At 62.0% G+C, this 19,926-nt stretch overlaps 2 protein-coding genes across 3 annotated transcripts in view; one reads left to right on the top strand and one right to left on the bottom strand.

Moving 5' to 3' along the window:
- The window catches only part of CROCC2 (ciliary rootlet coiled-coil, rootletin family member 2), an 80,878-nt gene extending 80,090 nt beyond the window's left edge, over positions 1-788 (bottom strand). The window contains exon 1 of the mRNA XM_050752021.1: positions 558-788. Within this exon, the coding sequence (XP_050607978.1) occupies positions 558-635 (78 nt within the window). The 5' untranslated portion in view covers positions 636-788. The remainder of the gene's footprint in view (positions 1-557) is intronic.
- Positions 789-9,575: 8,787 nt separating this feature from the next.
- On the top strand, positions 9,576-19,714 carry MAB21L4 (mab-21 like 4). 2 transcript variants are annotated; one of them, XM_050752027.1, is made up of 5 exons: positions 9,576-10,988; positions 14,659-14,884; positions 16,259-16,412; positions 17,746-18,102; positions 19,215-19,714. In XM_050752027.1, the coding sequence occupies exons 1-5, from the start codon at positions 10,475-10,477 to the stop codon at positions 19,305-19,307; spliced, it is 1,344 nt and encodes a 447-aa protein (XP_050607984.1). In that variant the 5' UTR covers positions 9,576-10,474; the 3' UTR covers positions 19,308-19,714. The 2 variants fall into 2 exon arrangements, with proteins under 2 accessions (XP_050607984.1, XP_050607985.1); XM_050752028.1 differs by lacking the exon at positions 9,576-10,988 and adding an exon at positions 14,180-14,543 and having other exon boundaries at positions 14,654-14,884.
- Positions 19,715-19,926: the final 212 nt, after the last annotated feature.

Consider the following 19,926-nt stretch of genomic DNA (forward strand, 5'->3'; position numbering starts at 1 on the left):
GCTCTGGGAAGTAGGGAGGCGAGGGGAGAGGGACACGGGACAATGCCCAGCCACTGTTTGCACACACCAGGTGCTATGAAGACAGAACCAGAACATCTGGAAGCCACAGAATAGACACTAGGGCTAAGCCACAGCCTCCCACGAATGTACAGCGATGGGAACACTGCCCCAGGGAGGCCCCGCGGGCCCCCACACGTTGCCACGGGAGGGCAGTGAAAGAGGTCCCGGAATGTCAGTGCCGAGGGCTGTCTGCCTGTCCCCACACCGGTGTGCAGCCTGCAAGCCTGTGGCTGCCAGGGACGCTGGCCACCTGAACGTCCATAGCCAGCAGCGGCCCAGAGCTCTCTCTCCCCAGGCTTTCTCTCCGGGCTGAAGGCTGCCGGTGTGTGTGTACAGGTGTGCCTGCTTGCATCCGTGACTGCCTGCACGCTCAAGGCGAACACGTGAGCAAGTGGAAAGTGCCCTCGGAACCAGGAAGGTCCCACCTGGCCACCCCCTCTCTGTGCCATGTCCAACCTGTTCTCAGGAGGGAGAAGGGAAGCGACCGCCCCACTGACCTGGATCACGACGTCCAGCCCCAGTAGGGGCTTTTGGGAGGCATCCCCATTGCCGGGCTCGCTGGAGGCAGAGCTCATTGCAGCCCAGAACGCAGGACCCCAGAGGCCGGGCTCTGCTCCCCGGCAAGTCTCCTCCAGCTGGCCAGGGTCTTCCTTGGTGCACGGGCCCCACACCTGTGTGGCACCTGGCTCTGCAGTCCTGCGACCCAAGCCTGGGCACCCAGCTGCCCTCGCCCTGTGGGTGAGAGAGTATGGCCAGCTGAGCCCGTAGGTGTTGCTGTGGCAATCGGGACGCTGAGAGCTGGGTTTCCCTGGAAACGGGAGTGCAGGACCCTGTTGCTATGGGGAGAAAGGAACGCTGTTGGCTGGAAGCAGATTTCCCTGGCGACCTGGAGACGCCCTGGGTGAAACTGTCTACCTGAGCAACGGCACCTGGGAGGGGCTGGCCTTTTCCCCCAGACACCCCCCCCCCGCATTCGCTCCAGGGGGAGCCGTGTGCTTGCTGGACACACAGCAGGCAGAGGCAGCACGTGGATCACTGGTGTCCCTTGATCTGGACTCAAGAACTATGGCTTTTTAAAAACATTTGTCAAAGAATGTAGTGGTTGTCACAGGTGGTGGACTGAGGCCTGGGGAGGGACATTGCCTGCCTGAGGGGCAAAGGAGCTCATCTTCCTGGCCTTGCACCTGTGGTCTGACTCCCACTAGAGCCCTTCAGAGTCATCTGCCCGTGGACCCACCCTTGTCCCAGGAAGCTGCACCGTTTCCCACCCTCTGGAACCGGAAAGGACCGCCAGCCGCCCTGTCCGGAGGAGAGCAGACCCCGGTCAGCATGCGTGGTAGAGGGTCTGCAGAGCTTACCCACAACTTCTCACCCCGGAGGCTGCCAGGAGCTGTCGGGATGCCAGGGCAGGGCAGCTTCCCATAGGTGAGGCAATGAGGGGAAGCAGGGCCATGTCTGCCACCTCCAGGCCGGCTGTCCCTGCAGACACAGAGCTCTGTGGCTCTGAGCCTGGGCCTCCCGGGGTCTCAGATGAAGTCAGGTGCCTGGCGGGCAGCCATGCCAGCGTTTCTGCCCCATTCCACTCCCTCTGGGGCTCCTCATTCTGAGCTGGGACCTCCTTGAGCTAATGCTGGCAGGGGTCCCTCTGGGGAAGGGACAGCCACAGAAGTGGACAGCGGACCCTGAACAGGGCAGCCTTTCACGCGAGGGCAGCCACTCCTGCTGCAGGGCCCACCTCTGCCGAGAGAGGGCGGAGGGCCCAGGCTACCTCCTCAGAGGCGAAATTCAAGAAGCAGAGGCACTTGTACTCTAAAGGAGCCCTCCCAGAGAAACGCCTGTGCTCTGTTCACCCCCACTCCTGAGGACAACCTCCAGGGTGGCCCTGCAGGGACAGGACAGGCTCTCTGACCAAACACAGCCCCATGGGCATCCGGGCTGGGCTTCACTGGACAGTCCCTGGGGGGCCAGGGGCCTGGTCAGTCCATCTGAGCCTCATGCTTCTGGCCCAAGCATGACCTCTAGCTCCAGGTCCAGACCCAGGACATGCACTCCATGGGCTGGGCCCCTCCCTGAGCAGCCTCCAGATCCTCCAGGCACTCAAGACTGCTTGTCGCCCACCCTCAGAGTCCTGGGAGGCCCTGTGGCCATGGAAAGCCCTGCCCTCGATGCTTCAGCCTGAGGTGGGAGGGGCAGCATTTCCTGCTGGGGCTCTGCTGAACTCCCCTGAGGTGGGTCGGGGCTTAGAGGGTGTGGCCCTGGCCTCTGGTGAGAGTTCCTGCTGGGGGCAGGGTGGGTGGAGTGGGGAAGGGGCATCTGAGTGGACTTGTGGACAGTGGGGAGTGGCGAGGAGGCTGGGAGGCTGGTGTGATTTCCCATGAGGGCCTCTTGGATAGGTGGAGATAAGACCTCACACGCCAGAAGCAAGTCCTGTGTCAGTCCTGACACAGATGCCCATGTTCAGGGGCAGGCCGGTGGCCTGAATGGGGGTGTTGGAGGGATGCCCTGACCTGAAGCCGTACATCCAGGCCAAAGGTGATGTGCACTGGGCCCAGCCAGGTGGAGGCACCCCGTGTGGCCTCTACAGGTGACAGCTCTCAGGAGGGCTGGTGGCAGGGGCTCCCACCTGTGGTTAATTTTATATTTATTTATTTATTTATTTATTTTTGAGATGGAGTCTTGCTCTGTCACCCAGACTGGAGTGCAGTGGCACGATTTCGACTCACTGCAACCTCCGCCCCCCAGGTTCAAGTGATTCTCCTGCCTTAGCCTCCTGAGTAGCTGAGATTACTGGCACGCGCCACCACACCCGGCTAATTTTTGTATTTTAGTAGAGACGGGGTTTCACCATGTTGACCAGGCTGGTCTTGAACTCCTGACCTCAAGCAATCCTCCCCTCTTAGCCTCTCAAGGTGCTGGATTACAGGCGTGAACCACTGCACCCGGCCCCACCTGCGTTTTAGAAAGTTCCTTCTGGCTGTGGAGTTGCCCCGGACAAGACCTAAGGTGAGGATGGGATTTTCTGGGTCCAGGTGGGCATCGCCTGGGGCCTCTGTGCCATCTGGGGTGGGCATGGCCGCCTGCAGTTCAACCTCCCCCTGCCCACGGCAGCTCCAAGTCCATGATTTTCCCAGATGACCTCCCGCGCCTCTTCCTCAGGCACTGGAGGGTTTGCCCAGGGAAGAGGGATTTCCTGGGAGAGTCCTGGTGAGCCATGAAGGGTGGTCCCTCCTCTTGGTGGGGCCCCGACCCAAGGCAGGCCCTCCTCACCGCCCACCTCCTCTTAGCCTTGGGGTCCTGGCTGCTCCACCGGACACATCCTTGTTTCTTTGCCGCCCAATGTCCCCCTTGACGCTGCTTCTCCCCCTTAACCCTGCCCCTCTGTGGCTGTGCAGGAAAGCCCACGCCTGCTGGCCATGGTCCCGATTCCCCCCAGGACACCTTTCCAGGACACGAGGGCTGGCCCAGCCCCATGCACGCCTCCCAAGGCCTCACTGCTGGGCGTCCATCATGGGGCTCCCAGACCAGGGCCATGGCTGGACTAGAAGAACCCACATGGCAGGCCTTGGCCGGAGGCTGGCTGGGCCCCCAGGGAACGTCCTGGGACAGTGGAGGATGGGATAGAGGGTCCTCCCCGGGTGCAGGCGCTCTGTGGGGTGGGTTCTCAGGGAGGGTGGGGCTCGGGGGGCCCTGCCCAGTCCTGACCCACAGCCTGATGGGGGCTGGGCTCTTGTTCTCTGGACCTCATGCCTCCCTCCCCAGGACTGGGGAAAGTACTCGGTACCCATGGCCATTCTGGATGCGGTCCTCCTTGTCCTCCCCGACCTGCCTGGCTTTCGGAGGCTGAGGAAGAACCCTCCTGGGCTCAGGGGAACACCTGTCTGTAGATACATCATCGCCGGGTTTTGTCATTGTTCCCTTGAAACAGGAAACCTCGCTGGGGTTACAGCCTTATCTCCTTGGGGACAGTCCCCGATCCTGGCTGTGCTGGGCCCACGTGGGGACACAGGAACAGATGGCAAGCAGGCACACACACACTGGCTGCCGGGAACCCACAGCCGGCCACAGGTATCTTTTGCTGTCTAGCACCAGTGGGGGATGTGCCTCGGACAGAACCCAAAGAGGCTGTGACCCAGGTCGGCCCCAGGGAGCCATGGAGCCACTCCTCTCAAGCAGTCACTGGCTGTCCTCTCAGACAGTCTGCTCTGCCAGGTGTGGACTCAGCTCTGGCCCTGGGGGGTGCAGAGTCACGGAACGAGCTGAGACAGTGACGGAAGGTAGGAAAGATTCCAGTATGATTACGGCAGGTCGGGCAGCCCTGGAGGCTGTGAGGCTGGGACACAGGGCGCCACATTCTGGCCACCGCCCACCCGCTCGGCCGAGCTGCCCTGCACATGAACTTTCTTCAGAGGGCATGGGAGTGCCACCCCGTCCTGCACACAGCAGCGGAGTGGCACCATCTCATCCCCACCTGTCGGGCGTGGACAGGAGGCCAGCTGAGGGCAGGGATGGTGGCTGGTGAGGCAGGTGGTCTGATGCAGGAGAACAAAGCATTCGGTGTGATTGTCAAGGTCTCGTCCACTCTCCTGAGAGGGGAGGCCAGCTGGATACATGTACTGGGTTTTAGGGGGGGATCCAGATGGTTGTGGGGGCAGGCAGGTCCTGAGAGGTTCTGTGGGGTGGGAAAGAAGACCTTGCTCTTCACCCAGCCTGTGTTTACCCACTTGAGGGGTTGCCGGTGGATGCTGCCATGGGCAGGCCCTGGGGGACCTGGGTCCTGGGAGAGGCTGCAGGGCTGGCTGGGGACCCTGCCCTCTGTTGCTTTCTGTCAGCATGGCAGAGGCTGAACGCCACCGCACAGTGAAGAAAAGTGCCTGGGGAGGGGGCTCTTGCCTGGGGACCAGAGGAGGCTTGGGGCTACCACCCTGCCCACAGATCCAAAAGTAAGAGCCCAAGCCATAAAGAGCTTAGAAGAAAACGTAGGGAAAAGCTTCATGACACAGGATTTGGCAGTGATTTCTTGGATGTGACATCAAATGCACAGACAATCAAAGACAAAAAAATAGATAAATTGAACTGCATCAGAATTTAAAACTTGTGCATCAAAGGACGCTATGAAGAAAGTGAAAACCCACAGAATGGGAGAAAATATTTACCGATCTTACATCTGATGAAGGATTAGTATTCAGAATGTATGACGAATTCTGGCCGGGCGCGGTGGCTCACACCTGTAATCCCAGCACTTTGGGAGGCTGAGGCAGGTGGGTCACCTGAGGTCAGGAGTTCGAGACCAGCCTGGCCAACATGGCGAAACCCCGTCTCTACTAAAAAAGTACAAAAAAATTGGCTGGGCGTGGTGGTACATGCCTGTCATCCCAGCTACGCAGGAGGCTGAGGCACGAGAATTGCTTGAACCCGGGAGGCGGAAGTTACAGTGAGCCGAATGGCACCACTGCACTCCAGCCTGAGTGACAGGGAGACTGTCCAAAAAAAAAAAAAAAAAATTCCTACAACCCAACAACAAGAAAACAATTAAAAATGAGCAAAAGACCTGAACAGACATTTCTCCAAAGAAGATACACGCACGGTCAATAGGCACGTGAAAGACACTCAGAGTCACCTCATCCGAGAAACGCAAATCAAAACCACAGCATGTCAGCACTTCACAGCCCCTGAGATAGCTCTTACCGAGAAAGTGGAGGATGAGTGCTAGGGAGGACGTGGAGAAGCCAGGGATCTTGTGCACTGCAGTGGGAACGGTGTGACAGATCCTCAGAAAATTAAACAGAGTTCCCATGTGATCCAGGAACCCACTTCTGGGCATATACCCCAAGGAACTGAAAGCAGAGACTCAAAGAGATGTTTGTACCCCTGTGTTCACAGCAGCATCTGCACTGCAGCTGATGGTGGAAGGAGCCCAGGTGTCTGTTCACACATGACTGGATACACAAAATGGGGTCCATCCCCACCGTGGAATATTACTCCGCCTTTAAAAGGAAGGAAATTCTCACACATGCCACAATCTGGAAGCCCCCAAGGACATAATGCCAAGTGAAATAAGTGAGTGCTAAGGCCAACGCTTACCTGAGGCCCCAGGAGTGCTGCAAGCCCTAGAAACGGAAGGTAGAATGGTGAGAGCCAGGGGATGGGGGAGGGGCAGGAGTCAGTGTGGGATGGGGACAGGGTCTCAGCTTGGAAGATGAGACGAGCTCTGGAGACTGACGGTGACAATGGCCACACCACAACGTGAACGTTCTTTTTTTTTTTTTTTTTTGGAGACGGAGTCTCGCTCTGTCGCCCAGGCTGGAGTGCAGTGGTGGGATCTCAGCTCACTGCAAGCTCCGCCTCCCGGGTTTACACCATTCTCCTGCCTCAGCCTCCTGAGTAGCTGGGACTACAGGCGCCCGCCACCTCGCCTAGTTTTTTGTACTTTTAGTAGAGACGGGGTTTCACCGTGTTAGCCAGGATGGTCTCGATCTCCTGACCTTGTGATCCGCCCGTCTCGGCCTCCCAAAGTGCTGGGATTACAGGCGTGAGCCACCACGCCCGGCCAACGTGAACGTTCTTAACGGTGCTGAGCTGCACACTTATAGGTGGTTAAGATGGTAAAAGTTATGTTTATTTACCAAAACGTAAAAAACTAAAACTCCAAACAGCAAGCAAAACAAAACCCACTGTGGCCAGCACCTGGAGATACCTAGAGGATCCCCTACCTGGGTGCGCGTTCCAGGGGAGCTGGGGGCTGGAGCCCTGGGCAGACGGAGCTGGTGGCCCCGTGTGCCCAGGTGGGTGGTCTCCATGCCCCCCAGGCCTGAGAGAACACCCCCTTCCCCTCTCTCCACGGCTCTCCACCCACCCCGTGCCGTCGAGCTTCCCTCTTCCCGGGGCCCCTGCCCACCCCCTGTCCTGGGCTGAGCCTGCCTCCAGCTTCCTTCCTGCCTCAGAAAAATGAGTCTGCTCTAACATCTGCTCCCCACTGGCTTTTCCAGGTGAGGGATTAGCCCACCCTCAGCCCCAGGTAGCTCAGCTCCTCAGGGTGGTCCAAAGTAGCCCCCGGCCCATGACCCACAGGTGCATCTCCCCACCTCACCCCACCCACCCCACCACACAGCTGACTGCTCCCCAGCTGAGCACACCCCAGCCCTCTCTGTCCACCTGGGGCTTAACTGCCCATCACCTCCTTCCTCCCCCAGCCCCTGCTCCCCTGCGTGTAGGAGCCACAGGAATAGGCTGACTGTGGCTGGCTGAGGAACGGCCACCTCCTAGTCCCCAGAACCTGTGCACAGGGGAGAGTGTGGCCTTACGTGGTAACAGACTGAACTGTGGGTGCATTGAGACCTGTGGGATGAGGAGATTATCTGGGACAGCCCAGTGGCCCTAAATGCTCTCCCCAGTGTCCTTGTAAGAGAAGCAGAAAGAGATTGCACAGCTGCTCATAGGAGAGGACGACGTGAGGACGGAGGCAGCAGAGATGGAGAGACGTGGTCAAGGAACGCGGCTGCACCGGAGCTGGGAGAGGCGGGAGCCACGCTTCCCTGGAGCCTCTGGAGGGAGCTCGGCCATGCAACACCGTGCTCTTGGACGTCTGCCTCCAGAGCTGTGAGAATTCGCTTCTGTCATTTACCTCTGCTGTGGCCTGTCACAGCCCCGGAAACACGCCCACTGTGGGCTGCAGCTGCGTGGAGCCTCCACAGCTCAGGGTGTGCCCCTGGTGCTTCCCTAGCTTCAGCCCCGGGACTCTGTTCAGGCCGGAATGTGTCCTCCCCACCCAACCTCTCCCAGCACATCTGGGACTTCCTGAAATACAGGATCCACGCTGTGGTCCTGAGCTCTGCTGGGAGACTCAATCAACACCCATCTGAGCATTTGCGGTTGCCACGGGTGCCAAGGAACCCCTTCTTGAGTTGCCGAGGCCCCATGGCACGTCTGGTCTCTCTGACCCTCCCCACCCTCACCGTGCTGCCCTCCTGGGGTCAGAGTTGGAGTCCTGGGTGCACTGTGGCTAGTGGTTGCCTGCAGGCCTCTGGAGCACTTGGCCCTTTGTGGTCAAAGCTGCCCAGCCGTCCAGGGCGAGCGCCCACATCCCCTCCATCAGCAGCGGCTCTCCTCTCTCTCGCACGGGTACAGCTTACCAGGCACCATTGCTTGCCCACAGTTCCCTGGTGTGGTCCACATGCTCCTGTGTGCCAGGCATCGTGCCCGGCTCCAGGGTACACCGAGGAGTGTGACACCATTCCAGCCACAGGAAACTCACCATGTCATTCGCCACCCGCCAGAGGGGCCAAGGGGCAAGGATGGGGCCTGGCCCATCGGAGGCTCTGACCTCAGCTGGGGCACAGGTGGAGAGAGCGGGGTCCCTTGGGGCAACCATCTGGGTTCAGCTCAGGAACTGGTGGGAGCCAGGAGGCCAGAGCCAGTGAAGGACAGGACAGGGTGTCAGCCGGGACTGACAAGGGGGACGGCCGGGTGGAATCCCCTGCTGAGGAGAGGGGAGGGGAGGGGAGGGGGGCCTGGTCTTGGGCCCTTGGTGTTGACAGCAGTGGAGAGGGGGCTTCAGGGGCAAAGGAGGATGCAAAGCCTGGGGGCTGTCCCCGAGGGAGAAGGGCCCTGCTCTGTGGCCACTGGAGGGAGCAGCTTGGGGGCTGAGGAGCCAGCCTTTCCCATGGCTCAGAGCCCCTGGGCACTTTGAGTAGATTGGGGTGGGGTCGGGGGTCTCCTGGGTGAATTCAGAACCCTGGGAGGTTCCTGGGAAGGAAGAGCTGGGACACTGAAGGTGTCATCGTTCACATCCCTGCAGGCCAGGTCCTGTGGAGATGGAGGACTATGGCACATGGCTGTGTGTGGGGACCTAGGCAGGCCGTGGGTGAGGGCCTAGGACAAATGGGCCCTTGAACCTGAACAGCTGCCCTGGGGAGGGGGACACATGCTCTAGCCAACTCCAGCGAACAGGAGTGGGCCAGTGTGGAGGAGGGATATCTGTCTCTTGCTTGACCGTGGGCTACCCTGTGAGGGGGTGAGCTCCCTGTCCTGGGAGGCGTGGAAGCAGAGACCCACTCACTGGGCTGCAGCCCCTCACAGGGGCTTTCAAGCACCAGGAAGTGAGTGGCTGTTGCCCCTGCCCCACCCCCCTGGGGTCCTGGTTCTGCCCACAGCTCTGACTCAGGTGCAGCTGCCCAGGAGGGTGAGAGGCCCATGTGCGGTGGCCACAGGGGCGGCATCTCCACGACGCCGAGTGGGGCCATCTCCATGTTCGCTGTTTGCAGACACCCCTGCGGCTGAGCACCCAGCGCACCTGGCCAGCGGGCACCCAGCACACCCGGCCAGCGGGCACCCAGCGCACCCGGCCAGCGGGCAGGGCCACGGGTCGCAGACACCCCTGCGGCTGAGTACCCAGCACACCCGGCCAGCTGGCAGGGCCAAGGGTCGGTGGGGCGGCTCCCTGCTGGTTGGGACTTGCACGGCCCTGCGCAGGGAGGGGGCGGGGCGGGCAGGGTGCCTGGCGCAGGTGCTGGAGGGGGATGGTGGGGCGAAGTTCTCCACCTGAGTGAGGTGGAGCCACGGAGACTGCTTCTCTCCAGAACCAGACGAGCTCCAGTTCCCAGGCTAGGTGGGTGCCAGCTCCTTTCAGGCTGGAGGCTGGACAGGGTGGGGTGGGGTGGGGACTGGTAGCCCAGGGGTCCGGGGCCCAGATGGCTGGACGCACAGCTGGGGCAGAGGCAGGAGCCACGCCAGGGCTGTGGCCTGTGCACGTTTGAGGCGTCTTCCTTTAAGTCGGGCACAGGTGTCTGAGGGGAACATTGCAGAGACGCAGCCTCCAGGTTCCCCGCGTTCCAGGGAGTCCGGGGCTCCCCCACAGCGGGGTCTGGGCAGCCACCACCCTGCCTCCCCTTTCTCACTGAGCCATGGGGCGCCTTGTGTTCCCTCCAACCTGGCAGGGAGGCTGGGGCAGGGGGGCCTGATCCAGAGACCTGGCCCCTGGGCTGTGGGCAGGAGGGTGGAAGGAGGCCCATCAGGAATACACACAGGCCTCCCCTCCCAGGGATGGCGCAGTCCATGGCAGGATTTCTCCAGGGACCCCAAGCCGGGCTGGGACAGGGGCCTGGGCCTAAGATGCGAGAGCTCTTCTGATGGGAGGGAGGAGGGTAACCAAGCCCAGCCTCCGCCTGCCCTGCACGGCCCCTGTGACATTCCCGATTGCTGGGGACTGACTCACCCTCACTTCAAAGGCCTTAAATAGTTCAGCTATTTAACCTGCCGCACTGTGCCGTCACTCCGGAATTCTGCTCTGCGGGAGCTGAGGCCCCACCTGCAGACCTGCTGCTTACCTGGGCAGGTGCCTCCTCCCAGCCCATCTGCACAGCCGGCCTTCGGAGCCCTCCTCAGGGGCCATTGGCCCTCACCTGCCACCGTTGAAGGGATGCCTGCCCCTGCTGTCCCCACCTCAGCCATGGCTGTGCAGGTGCCCCTGTGGCACCACTACCTGCAGGCCATCCGGTCGCGGGAGGCACAGCGTGCCCAGGACTTCCAGCGCGCAGAGAACGTGCTGCTCACGGTGCTGGAGCGCGTGCATGCCCTGGACCCCCGCTTCATCGTGGACTACTCCCGCGGCCTGGAGGCCTTCCAGTTCGCCTTGCGCTCCTCTGAGGACCCACTGGACATGGAGGTGCCCCTGTGGGTGGATGCCGAGGCTCTACTGATTGAGGAACCAGAGGCCACCCAGCCGGAGGATGGCCCTGAATTATGCCGACTGGGTGTGCCCAGGGAAGGGGCTGGCCTGGAGCGGTGGACCACCGACGATATCTTCACTGCCTCCTCGGAGGGTGATGCCAAGTGCCGTGGACACATTGTGCCCGGCAAGGTCCTGTGTGTCCTCAAAGACTTGCTGGTGGCAGCCATCGTACACTGCAAGCACCACAGTCTCATCAGGCCAGGTACAGGCACAGCCCACTGCAGTGTATCTGTGTGTACCGACGGGCGGCTGTGCGGGTGCTCGCAGGGCTGTACCTGCCCACTGTGTGGGTTTCTGTGTGCAAGTGTATGAGTGCACATGTGTGTGATTGCCATGTACGTGCACACAGGGTGGCAACTGTCCTGTGTGTGACTGCATGCACAGGCGTGTGTGCACGTGTGTGACACTGTGCAAGTGTGAACAGCGTCTTGGGGCACAGAAGTCGGGGGACCTCACTTAGGTCTTCCAGCTCCAAACGCCTCTAACGACAGACGATGTGTTCCGTGTCGTGTGTGTTTGCACGGCGGTTTCCATGGCTGCCGTTCGTCCAGTGGCTGGAGTCCGGGGCAGCTGCTTTGCTGGTGGATTTGCAGGAGGGTCCTTCACACGGCTCCAGGCCGGTGGCTCTGCTGCCAGTCACAGCCTGTGACCTCAAGGATCCTCGAGGCCGTCCCACACCCAATTCCAGTGTCTGGTCATGTTGCACTAGGTGGGAGGGGTGTGTGTGTGCCTGCCTGTGTGCACATGAGTGCAGGGGTGTGAATGCGTGTGCATGTGTGTGCGCATGTCTTATCAGCTTGTGGCTGAGTTGCCTATTGGTGTCCTGAACCCCAAGTGGGCTCTGAGGCTGGGCTTCCGCATGGACCAGGGGCTGGCCTCAGTCTCTCCTCTGGGATCTTTTTGTTTGTTTGTTTGTTTGTTTTTGAGATCAAGTCTTACTCTGTCGCCCAGGCTGGAGTGCCGTGGTGCGATCTTGGCTCACTGTAACCTCCGCCTCCCGGCTTCAAGCGATTCTCCTGCCTCAGCCTCCCGAGTAGCTGGGATTACAGGCGTGGGCCACCACGCCCAGCTAATTTTTGTATTTTTAGTAGAGACGGGGTTTCACTATGTTGGCCAGGCTGGTCTTGAACTTCTGACCTCAGGTGATCCGCCCACCTGGGCCTCTCAAACTGCTGGGATTACAGGTGTGAGCCACTGCGCCTGGCCCAACCTTTGGGGCCCTGTTGATATGATCCAGGGCGAGTCTGAGCCCAGGGCTCCTTCAGCAGGAGCTGCCTGGACGGTGAGGGTGGCTGGGAGAACAGGACTTGGCCTATGCAGGGGCCAGGATGATGGGGACCCTGAGTAGTGCAGCCATCCTCGGGGGATCAGGTTGTCCTGGAAGGGAACTGGGGACTGGAACAGAATTTGCCACATATGAGTCACCACAGTCCTCACAGGGCTTTGTTGCCTCGAGTCACCTCCCTGGTATTCATCTGACCCTCATGTCCTTCGTGAGGTCAGCGGGTGGGGTCAGCTCACCTTCGCGAGAGGCCGGGACCTGCTTGGGGCTGCCCAGCGCTGGGGCCTGCCTGGAGGCCGGGGCACCTTCTCTGAGTTCCGGGGAAGGGTGTGCCGCCGCCGCCGCACACAGCCAGACCTCCAGTCTGCATGCTGGAAGGCCAGGAGGGTGGATTCTAACAGAAGCCCTCCCCAGACCTGTCTGGTGCCCTGGGATGAGTGACCGACCTGACCTCTGGGGGGTCAGCTTCTGTGCTCCCAGCCAGCCCTCACCCTGCCCCCAGCCCCTCGGACTTCCTGCCCCGGCATCTTCTGAGCCTCTAATCATGCAGGCTGTGGGGTGGGTATTTCTATCTTCTTGCCGACCTCACCTGGCCCTGTCCCCACCTGTGAGACAGGCCCACCCGTTGGCGTGAGCAGGAGGCTGTGCCAGGCCCTGAGTCGTTAGGATTAAGTCTAAGCTGCCAGGCTCCTCACACCCCCAGAGTGCGCTCTGAGAAAGCCGACCCGATACTGCAGGCCGCGCCCACGGCCCCTGAAGCTGCGCTGGGCTGGGCCTGCGGGGAAATTCCAGGCATTGTTTCCTGACACTTACCTTAAAAGGGAAGTCGCAGCCTGGGTGACAGGGGTCAGGCTGCCCCCACCCTGGGAACTGGTGAGACCAGCCCAGGGCTGTGGCCTGTGGCTGGGCTGGTGCAGTTGTGGCTGCCTTCCAAGCTGCCAGGTCACGGGCAGCGAGCATGTGTGGCCCACGGCAGATGCAGTGTGTGGCCACTAGAGGCGGCTCTGAATGGCAGGCACCTCAAACGCTGCAGTGGGGGGGCCCTCCTTCTCTTTCATTGATGGGAACTGAGGCCCCTGTGGGATGGGCTGCCCAGGCAGCAGAGCCAGGGTTGCCCTGAGGTGGGTCCCAGAGGTGTCCCCAGAACTGCCCCACGGGAGACTGTGGGTGCTGAGGTCCCACACAGCCGGCACCAGGCTTCCTCCGGGAGGGCCCTGGGGCAGTGGGATGGTAGGAAGGCAGGCCCCATGCTCACTCATGATGGGGACATTTCCCAAGGCACAGGCCAAGATTCCCTTGGGGACACGCCAGCATTCCGCCTGGGCCCAGCTCCCTGTGACCTGGGCCCCCCGTCTGGACAGTGCTGGGGAGGGGAGGGGTGGCCCCTCCCCTGGCGCCTGGGCCAGTGTTGGGCGGGGGCCGTGTGGGTGTCTGCAGTCACCCCGAGTGACACCTCACCCTCTTCATTCTCAGGTATTACTTTGTTTTGGGGGGTTGGGTGACTGAGGCAGAGGTCAGAGGGCCCCTGGATTCACCAGAACGCCCACAGCCCCAGCCCCATTACACCCTGGAACGGGCCCTCCGGGGGCTCTGGGCTCCATGTTAGGGAAGTGGGCACTGGGCTGGGTCTGAGTAGGGAAGGGAGTGGGAAACTTCTTGGCCAGAATGTGCCTCCTGTGGGGTGACAGAGGCCATGGGGCTCTCGGGCAGGGTCTCTCTGGGAAGCGTAGGACCCAGACCTGGTCAGGAAGAGCGGCTGAGCTCTCACTGTGAGCCTGGGCAGCCCAGAAACAGGGGTGGCCAAGCTGGCTCCCCACGACTGGCGGCCACCGCCACCTCTTCTCTCCATGGGAACTGAGCCCCAGCCTGGGCCTGTCCCTCCTGCCCCAGCTGCCCTCATCATGTAGACTGGTCCCCTAGCTGGGTCCAACATGGGGTTCCTGTGCATGCAGTTGATTTGAGTGGCAGGGGGCTCTCAGGGAAGCTTCCAGGGGCAGGGGTAGGGGGCATGGGGAGGAGGAGGCGAGTTCTGGGGAGGAAAGGCCTAGCCTCGCTCCACCCTCTCCAGTTCTGGAGTGGGAGCCCTGTGGCCCCAGCCTGGACTGCTGCCTCCCTCTCCACAGAGAAGGCAGCAGAGACGCCAGGGCCGTCGTCGGAAGGCAGGGGGCTAGCTGAGGGCTGGGACTTTGGTCCCAGGGCTGGGGCAGAGGGAGCAGGCTTAGGAAGGCCTGGGAAGGCACAGCAGGCGTGGTCCTGGGGTACGGGGTGAGGGCAGTGCCTGGCAAAGGAAAACCTCACGTCGGACGCTGCTGTCATCACTGATGCTGCAGATCGCTGAGCTGACAGTTGTGCCGAGGACGGTCACCAGTGGGCAGGCATGGTGGCCAGCTCCTCACTTGGCTGAGGTCCAGGGATGCACGCAGGTGTCCAGGGTTGGGATGCTGCAGCCTGCAGGTGGGGGCCAGCAGAGAGGGCTGCAGGGGAGAGGTGATGAGGGGCAGGAGCCAAGTTGGCAGCAGGAGGAGGGCTGTGGAGTGTCCTGGGCGGGTGAGGCAGGTCGAGGAGGAGGGCGTGACTTGGGTCTTTGCAGGTTCGCTGAACGTGGCCAGCCTGAGGGAGGAGCAGCTCCACCTGTCCTTGCTGGTGTCCAGTGGCTGGAGAACAATCAACTTCCATGTGGTGCCCGTGGTGAGAAGGAAGCTTGGGGTGCCTGCCCTGGAGGGGGCCCAGCAGATGCCTGGGTTCCCTGAGGGCAGCTTGAGAAGGATCCTCAGCCAAGGGGTGGACCTGGTGCCGGCCAGCACCCAGCTCTGGAGGTAGGCGCACCCTCCCGGTCACAAGGTTCCTGGGGAGTGGGCAGGAAGGGGCCACTGCTCCCATGCTCCCCCGGCCCCAGCCAGAAGCATCTGCAGGGTCCTCCATCTGCCTCTGCCCCCATGGGCACGTGTGTTCCACTGAGATTACTGGGGTCTCTGGCTGTAGCGAGGGTGGAGATGTGTCCTCTCCCAAGTGGAAAGGGGCCTGGTGGCATCTGACGCTGGGTGATGAGAGACCTGGAATTGTGGACGGCTGCCTTAGATGGGACCATCCACTACCCAGCTTTTGCTTGGGGCAGGAAAATAGCTGAGAGGTCAGGCAACCTGTCCGGGCAGGAGGGTTCCCAGAGAAGCTGAGAGGGTCCCCACACAATGGGGGTGCGTCCACATTGCTGTCTGTGAGAGGAAGGAAAGGGGCACTGGGCAGAGGCTGAGCTCCCCTGGAGACCCCTAGCCAATGGCCAGGGACCGCACCCCATCCAGATCTGACACCGCTGCAACAGCCCCTCGGGGTGGCTCATACCCCCTCACTTGCTGGAAGGATGGTTGAATCCACGCTCGTCAGTGGGGGGCTTTACAAAGCTGGTCATGCCCCTCCTGTGGTTTTCCCCAAAAAGGAAAGGCTCGGCGGAGCGCCCGTCACCTGCCCTGCATTCCCGCTGACCCATCGCACAAGGCGGGGTGGTGTCCAGGCTTGTGGAATAACTACCTGTCCGCCTGCCAAGGAAGGGGAAGAGCTGGCTGGGCAGTCATTTTTGCAATTAAATGGGAAAATGACATTTTTGGTGCTCCACGTCCCTTAGACTTGGGGGAGACACTGGGCGCACGGCTGTCCTCTGTTGTGGCTCCGTGAAGGGTGGGCCCATGAGGGTGCGGTGCCAAAGCTCCACCACCTCAGCCCATCCAGCATGCGCATAGCAAGTCGTCTGGTGTGAGCTGCTCTGAGCTACGGGCATGGGCGGGGCTGGGGAGTGGAGCAGAGATTCTGAGCCCATCGTGTGGCCACCACTGGAGGCTGCCGCCCTGGGCTTCCTGAAGGGGCCGTGGGTGGAGCTGTCACACCCCCGGGCTGGGTGGCTCCAACCTGGGCAGGTCTGAGAGGCACCTTCCTGTCTACACAAAGGGCCGGGCTGGCCTGGAGGCTCCAACCTCCCTCTGTATTCAGGGCCAGGGAGTCTCCACGAAAAGCAGGCGTGCACACTGCACAGCCGATGACCGCAGCTCCGGAGAAACCTGGGGTCCAGGCTGGGTCCCACCAGCAGACGCAGCACAGCATGACCCCGGCCAGGGCCTGAACCTCCGGGGCTCAGGAGCTCCTCATGCTGGGGGCCAACAGCGGCGGGGGCTGACCCCGTGCATCTCTCTGGGCCCCAGGACCTCCACTGACTACCTGCTCACCAGGCTGCTGGGGGAGCTGGGCTCCCTGCAGGGCCATCGCCTGGACAGCCTCTCCATCCTCGACCGGGTCAACCACGAGAGCTGGCGAGACGGTGGCCGGACTGACGGCCTGACCTTTGGCCACCTGAAGGTACCCAGGGCGGGACTCGGGATTGTCTGTCAGCAGGGCCCGGGGGTAGGTGCACCTAGGGGAGTCCCTCCTGCCAGCCCTGACTGGCGGGCAGCTGGTGTGAGCCCTGAGTCGGAGTTGGGGGGATTCTGAGGGCCCGTCCAGGTTCTGAGGTGAGGCCGTGGCTCATGGGGGTCATGGGAACGTGGCCTCAGGACCCGTGGTGCCACAGGCTGGCCTTCGCCATCCCTGGGCCGTGACCTTGGCAGCCCTCCTGGCCCTGGGACACTGTTGAGTAGAACCTCAGGGTGGGGCCTCACAGAGCCCAGTGTTCCCGCCCAGCGAGCCTCCTCCCAGTGTCTGGGAATGTCACCCGGCTGGGACACCTCCCTCTGGGGGTTCCCAGCAGAGCCCAGGCACACCCCTCTCTCTGCTTCCTGGGCCACAGCGACATTCTGCAGAACTCTGTCCTGGGGCTTTGTAATGTCAAATGCTGAGAAGAACAAGGGACGGGCAGGGGCCAGGGACTCCAACCCACCCCAACCCCGAGGAAGCAGGTGCTGTGCTGTCTTGGGGTGTCTGCTCGGCTGGCCGCTCCCTGGAGTGCGTGGCTGGCCGGGCGCCGCTCCACAGATGGGGCTGGCCCCTCCACCTGGCTCAGTGTTGAGGCAGAGGCGCCCCTTCTGGTGTTGGGAGTCCCCACATGATCTCTGGCCACGCCCTCTCAGGCCTCCCCCTGACCTGGAGCTTCCAGCTCCCCTTGAGGCCGGATGTGTGGTGGTTCTGAAGCCCCAAACTCAACTGCAGGGTGAGGGGGCCGTGGAAGAAGAGGGTTTGAAAAGCCACTGTGGGACAGGGCCTGGGGCAGGTTGGAGGGGAAGGGTCTCTGGGGCTGCCACAGGCAGCCCATGTCTGTGGTTCAGGCCAGGGGTCGTGAGCACACAGACTAGGACTGTGGCAATGCCATGGGGCCTGTTGGGTTGGGCTGTAGGGGGTGAGTAGGAGCTCAAAGGGGCGAAGGGAAGGAGAGAAAGGCCCAGAGGATGCTGGGAGCTGCAGAGACCCCCAAGGGAGGTCCTGGGGGGTGAAAGGAGGAGCTAGAGTGGGGCTCCAGGGCCAGAGCCAGGCAAGGGAGGAGAGAGAGGGGGTTCATGCCTTCGGGAGCCAGCAGGCTGGGGGCAGCGGGTGGGAGGGGCCTAGGACTCCGACTGGGACGACTGGGACGTGGAGGGGAGGGCGCAGGGTAGGGAGAGGTGCGGGTGGGAGCAGGGAGGGGCAGCCAGGGTGAGGGTGGTGGGAGTGCAGCGTAGGCCAGGTGGGACAGGAGGCCAGGGATGACCCCGCTGTCCTGCAGACGGTGCTGCTGTGGGCCTCCGTGCTCTTCCCAGCGCCCGAGGACTGGGCAGAGCTGCAGGGCGCCGTGTACCGCCTGCTGGTGGTGCTGCTCTGTTGCCTGGCCACGCGGAAGCTGCCCCACATCCTCCACCCTCAGCGCAACCTGCTGCAGGGCAGCGGCCTGGACCTCCGCGCCATCTACGAGCGTGTGGAGGGCTTCGCCAGCCAGCCCGAGGCGGCCCTGCGCATCCACGCCACCCACCTGGGCCGCAGCCCCCCGCCGCGCATTGGCTCCGGGCTCAAGGCACTCCTGCAGCTGCCGGCCAGTGACCCCACTTACTGGGCCACTGCCTACTTCGACGTCCTGCTGGACAAGGTGGGTGCTGGCTGCGGGAGCCTTGGGCAGGCCCAGGGGTGTGGAGGGTGGGGGCGGAGCCCTGGCCCAGCTCCCTGCCCACTCTCTCCCAGGTCAGCGGCCCCAGTAATGCTGAGGCCAGGTCAGGGCTCGGATGGAGAGCATCTGTGGGGACATGTGATGTCTGGGGGTCACACGGGCCATGGGGGGTCCCCTCAGGGCCTGGGGCTGCTCCCTGGAACCAGGGCAGTGGGTCTGACCCTGCTTCCGTTTCCCACCAGAATTGCCCCCCAGCTCACACTTGGTAAATGCTCAGAGCCCCAGCTGCCCACCCTGGAGTTCCATTCCTCGTGAAGGCCTGTGGCCTTACCTGGGCCCCACAGGGACCATGTTTTTTTCTCCCTGGACTCGAGAATCCACAGCCATGCTCCTTGGGACCCTGTGTCCCTTGGGACACTTCTCGTGGGTGCCTGGAGGCTCCACCAACTGTCCCTCCCTGTGCCCCAGGCTCTGCCGCCTCTGCTGAGCCTGCCCAGAGTCCACCCTGCTCCTCGCCCAGGGCCGGGCCCTCACCCTCATCCCAGGAACAAACACGGTCTCCTTCCAGGGCACACTGGGGGTTTCCCAGCCACCCTCTCCCATGTCCTCGTCACAGTGAGGCCACAGGGTAGCTGCCCTCTGCTGGGCATCTCCTATCCTATTTTAGCAAACCTCTGCCTGTTGAGATGCTGATGGCCTCCTGGGGTCTCCCCTCATGCCCAGCACTTAAGAATTTTTACCCCAGAGCCTACAGATTAGGGGGCAAGGGCCATGCTCTGCTCTCAGCAGACCTGTGTGGGCAGGGTGGGGTGAGGGTGGGGTGGTCGCCAGAGGCAGCCTTCAAGCAGCACCCCGTGGGGCCTCCTGTGTGTAGGCCCACACCAGGGACGCCGTGTGTGAGAAGGGGCTCAGGGAGGAGCAGAGGCTGGGCCTGCTCTGCCTCTGGGATGCCCATCCAGGCAGATACCCGGGGCAGGAAGGCCCGGCATGGCCCAGGGAGGGCCGGTTGTTCCATGCTGTGCTCTTGGCCCTGAAAGCTTATCGTGGGCTCCAGGCGTCCTTGTAACCCTTCTCCCCTGCAACCCTGCCTGTAGTTCCAGGTCCTCAACATCCAGGATAAGGACCGGATCTCTGCCATGCAGAGCATCTTCCAGAAGACCAGGACTCTGGGCAGCGAGGAGAGCTGAGCTGGGCCACCTGGTCTTGGCCACCTGTTCTCGGCTGCCTGACAGACTCTGCACTGCACCATGGGAGGCTCCTGGGACATTTGGAAGAAGGAATGGGCTTCTCATTGAGGGGGACAGTGGAGGGATTTTGTCCCCAGGAGCGGCCTCTGAGAGTCTTTCAGTGCCTGGTGGGGCAAGGCAGCCCTCTTGGAGCACCTCCTCCCTGGGTCAGGGCCTGGATGCGGGTGCCAAACCCCACGTAGTGCATGTTGACCCAGCCACGTGGTGTTGTTAAGCAAACAGCCTCGGCACGAGACCTGGAGCTGAGGGCTTGGCCCTGCCTGCACTGTGTGCCATTCCTTGGAGAAGAAATGCTGTATGTTTGATCTTGAAAAAATGAATGTGCTGGGTATACCTAGCAGAAAGGGGACTCTCTACTTTTTGTATATCTGTGTGGAAAGTATTTCCCCTAGAAGTAGAAGAGGCTCGTGTGCAGACGGATAATTTTGAGTCTTCTCCATCCTCTGTGAAAGACCCCCCTTCCCCAGCCATCCCCCACTCCCACCTCGTTCTTAGAGCAAACTAAAGGCAGCTGAGGGTGCACACACAGCCATGAGCCCACCTGCCAAGGACTAGTCCC

The sequence above is a fragment of the Macaca thibetana genome, chromosome 12 (genome assembly GCF_024542745.1).
Source record: "Macaca thibetana thibetana isolate TM-01 chromosome 12, ASM2454274v1, whole genome shotgun sequence".
Taxonomy (NCBI): Eukaryota; Metazoa; Chordata; class Mammalia; order Primates; family Cercopithecidae; genus Macaca; species Macaca thibetana.

What these genes read in the sequence shown, in the direction of transcription:
- MAB21L4 (XM_050752027.1), top strand. Translation starts at nt 10,475, where the DNA reads ATGCCTGCCCCTGCTGTCCCCACCTCAGCCATGGCTGTGCAGGTGCCC. An exon ending in GCCAGCACCCAGCTCTGGAG is followed by an intron (nt 14,885 to 16,258) that starts GTAGGCGCACCC and finishes TCTGGGCCCCAG; the next exon opens with GACCTCCACTGACTACCTGC. An exon ending in TGACCTTTGGCCACCTGAAG is followed by an intron (nt 16,413 to 17,745) that starts GTACCCAGGGCG and finishes GCTGTCCTGCAG; the next exon opens with ACGGTGCTGCTGTGGGCCTC.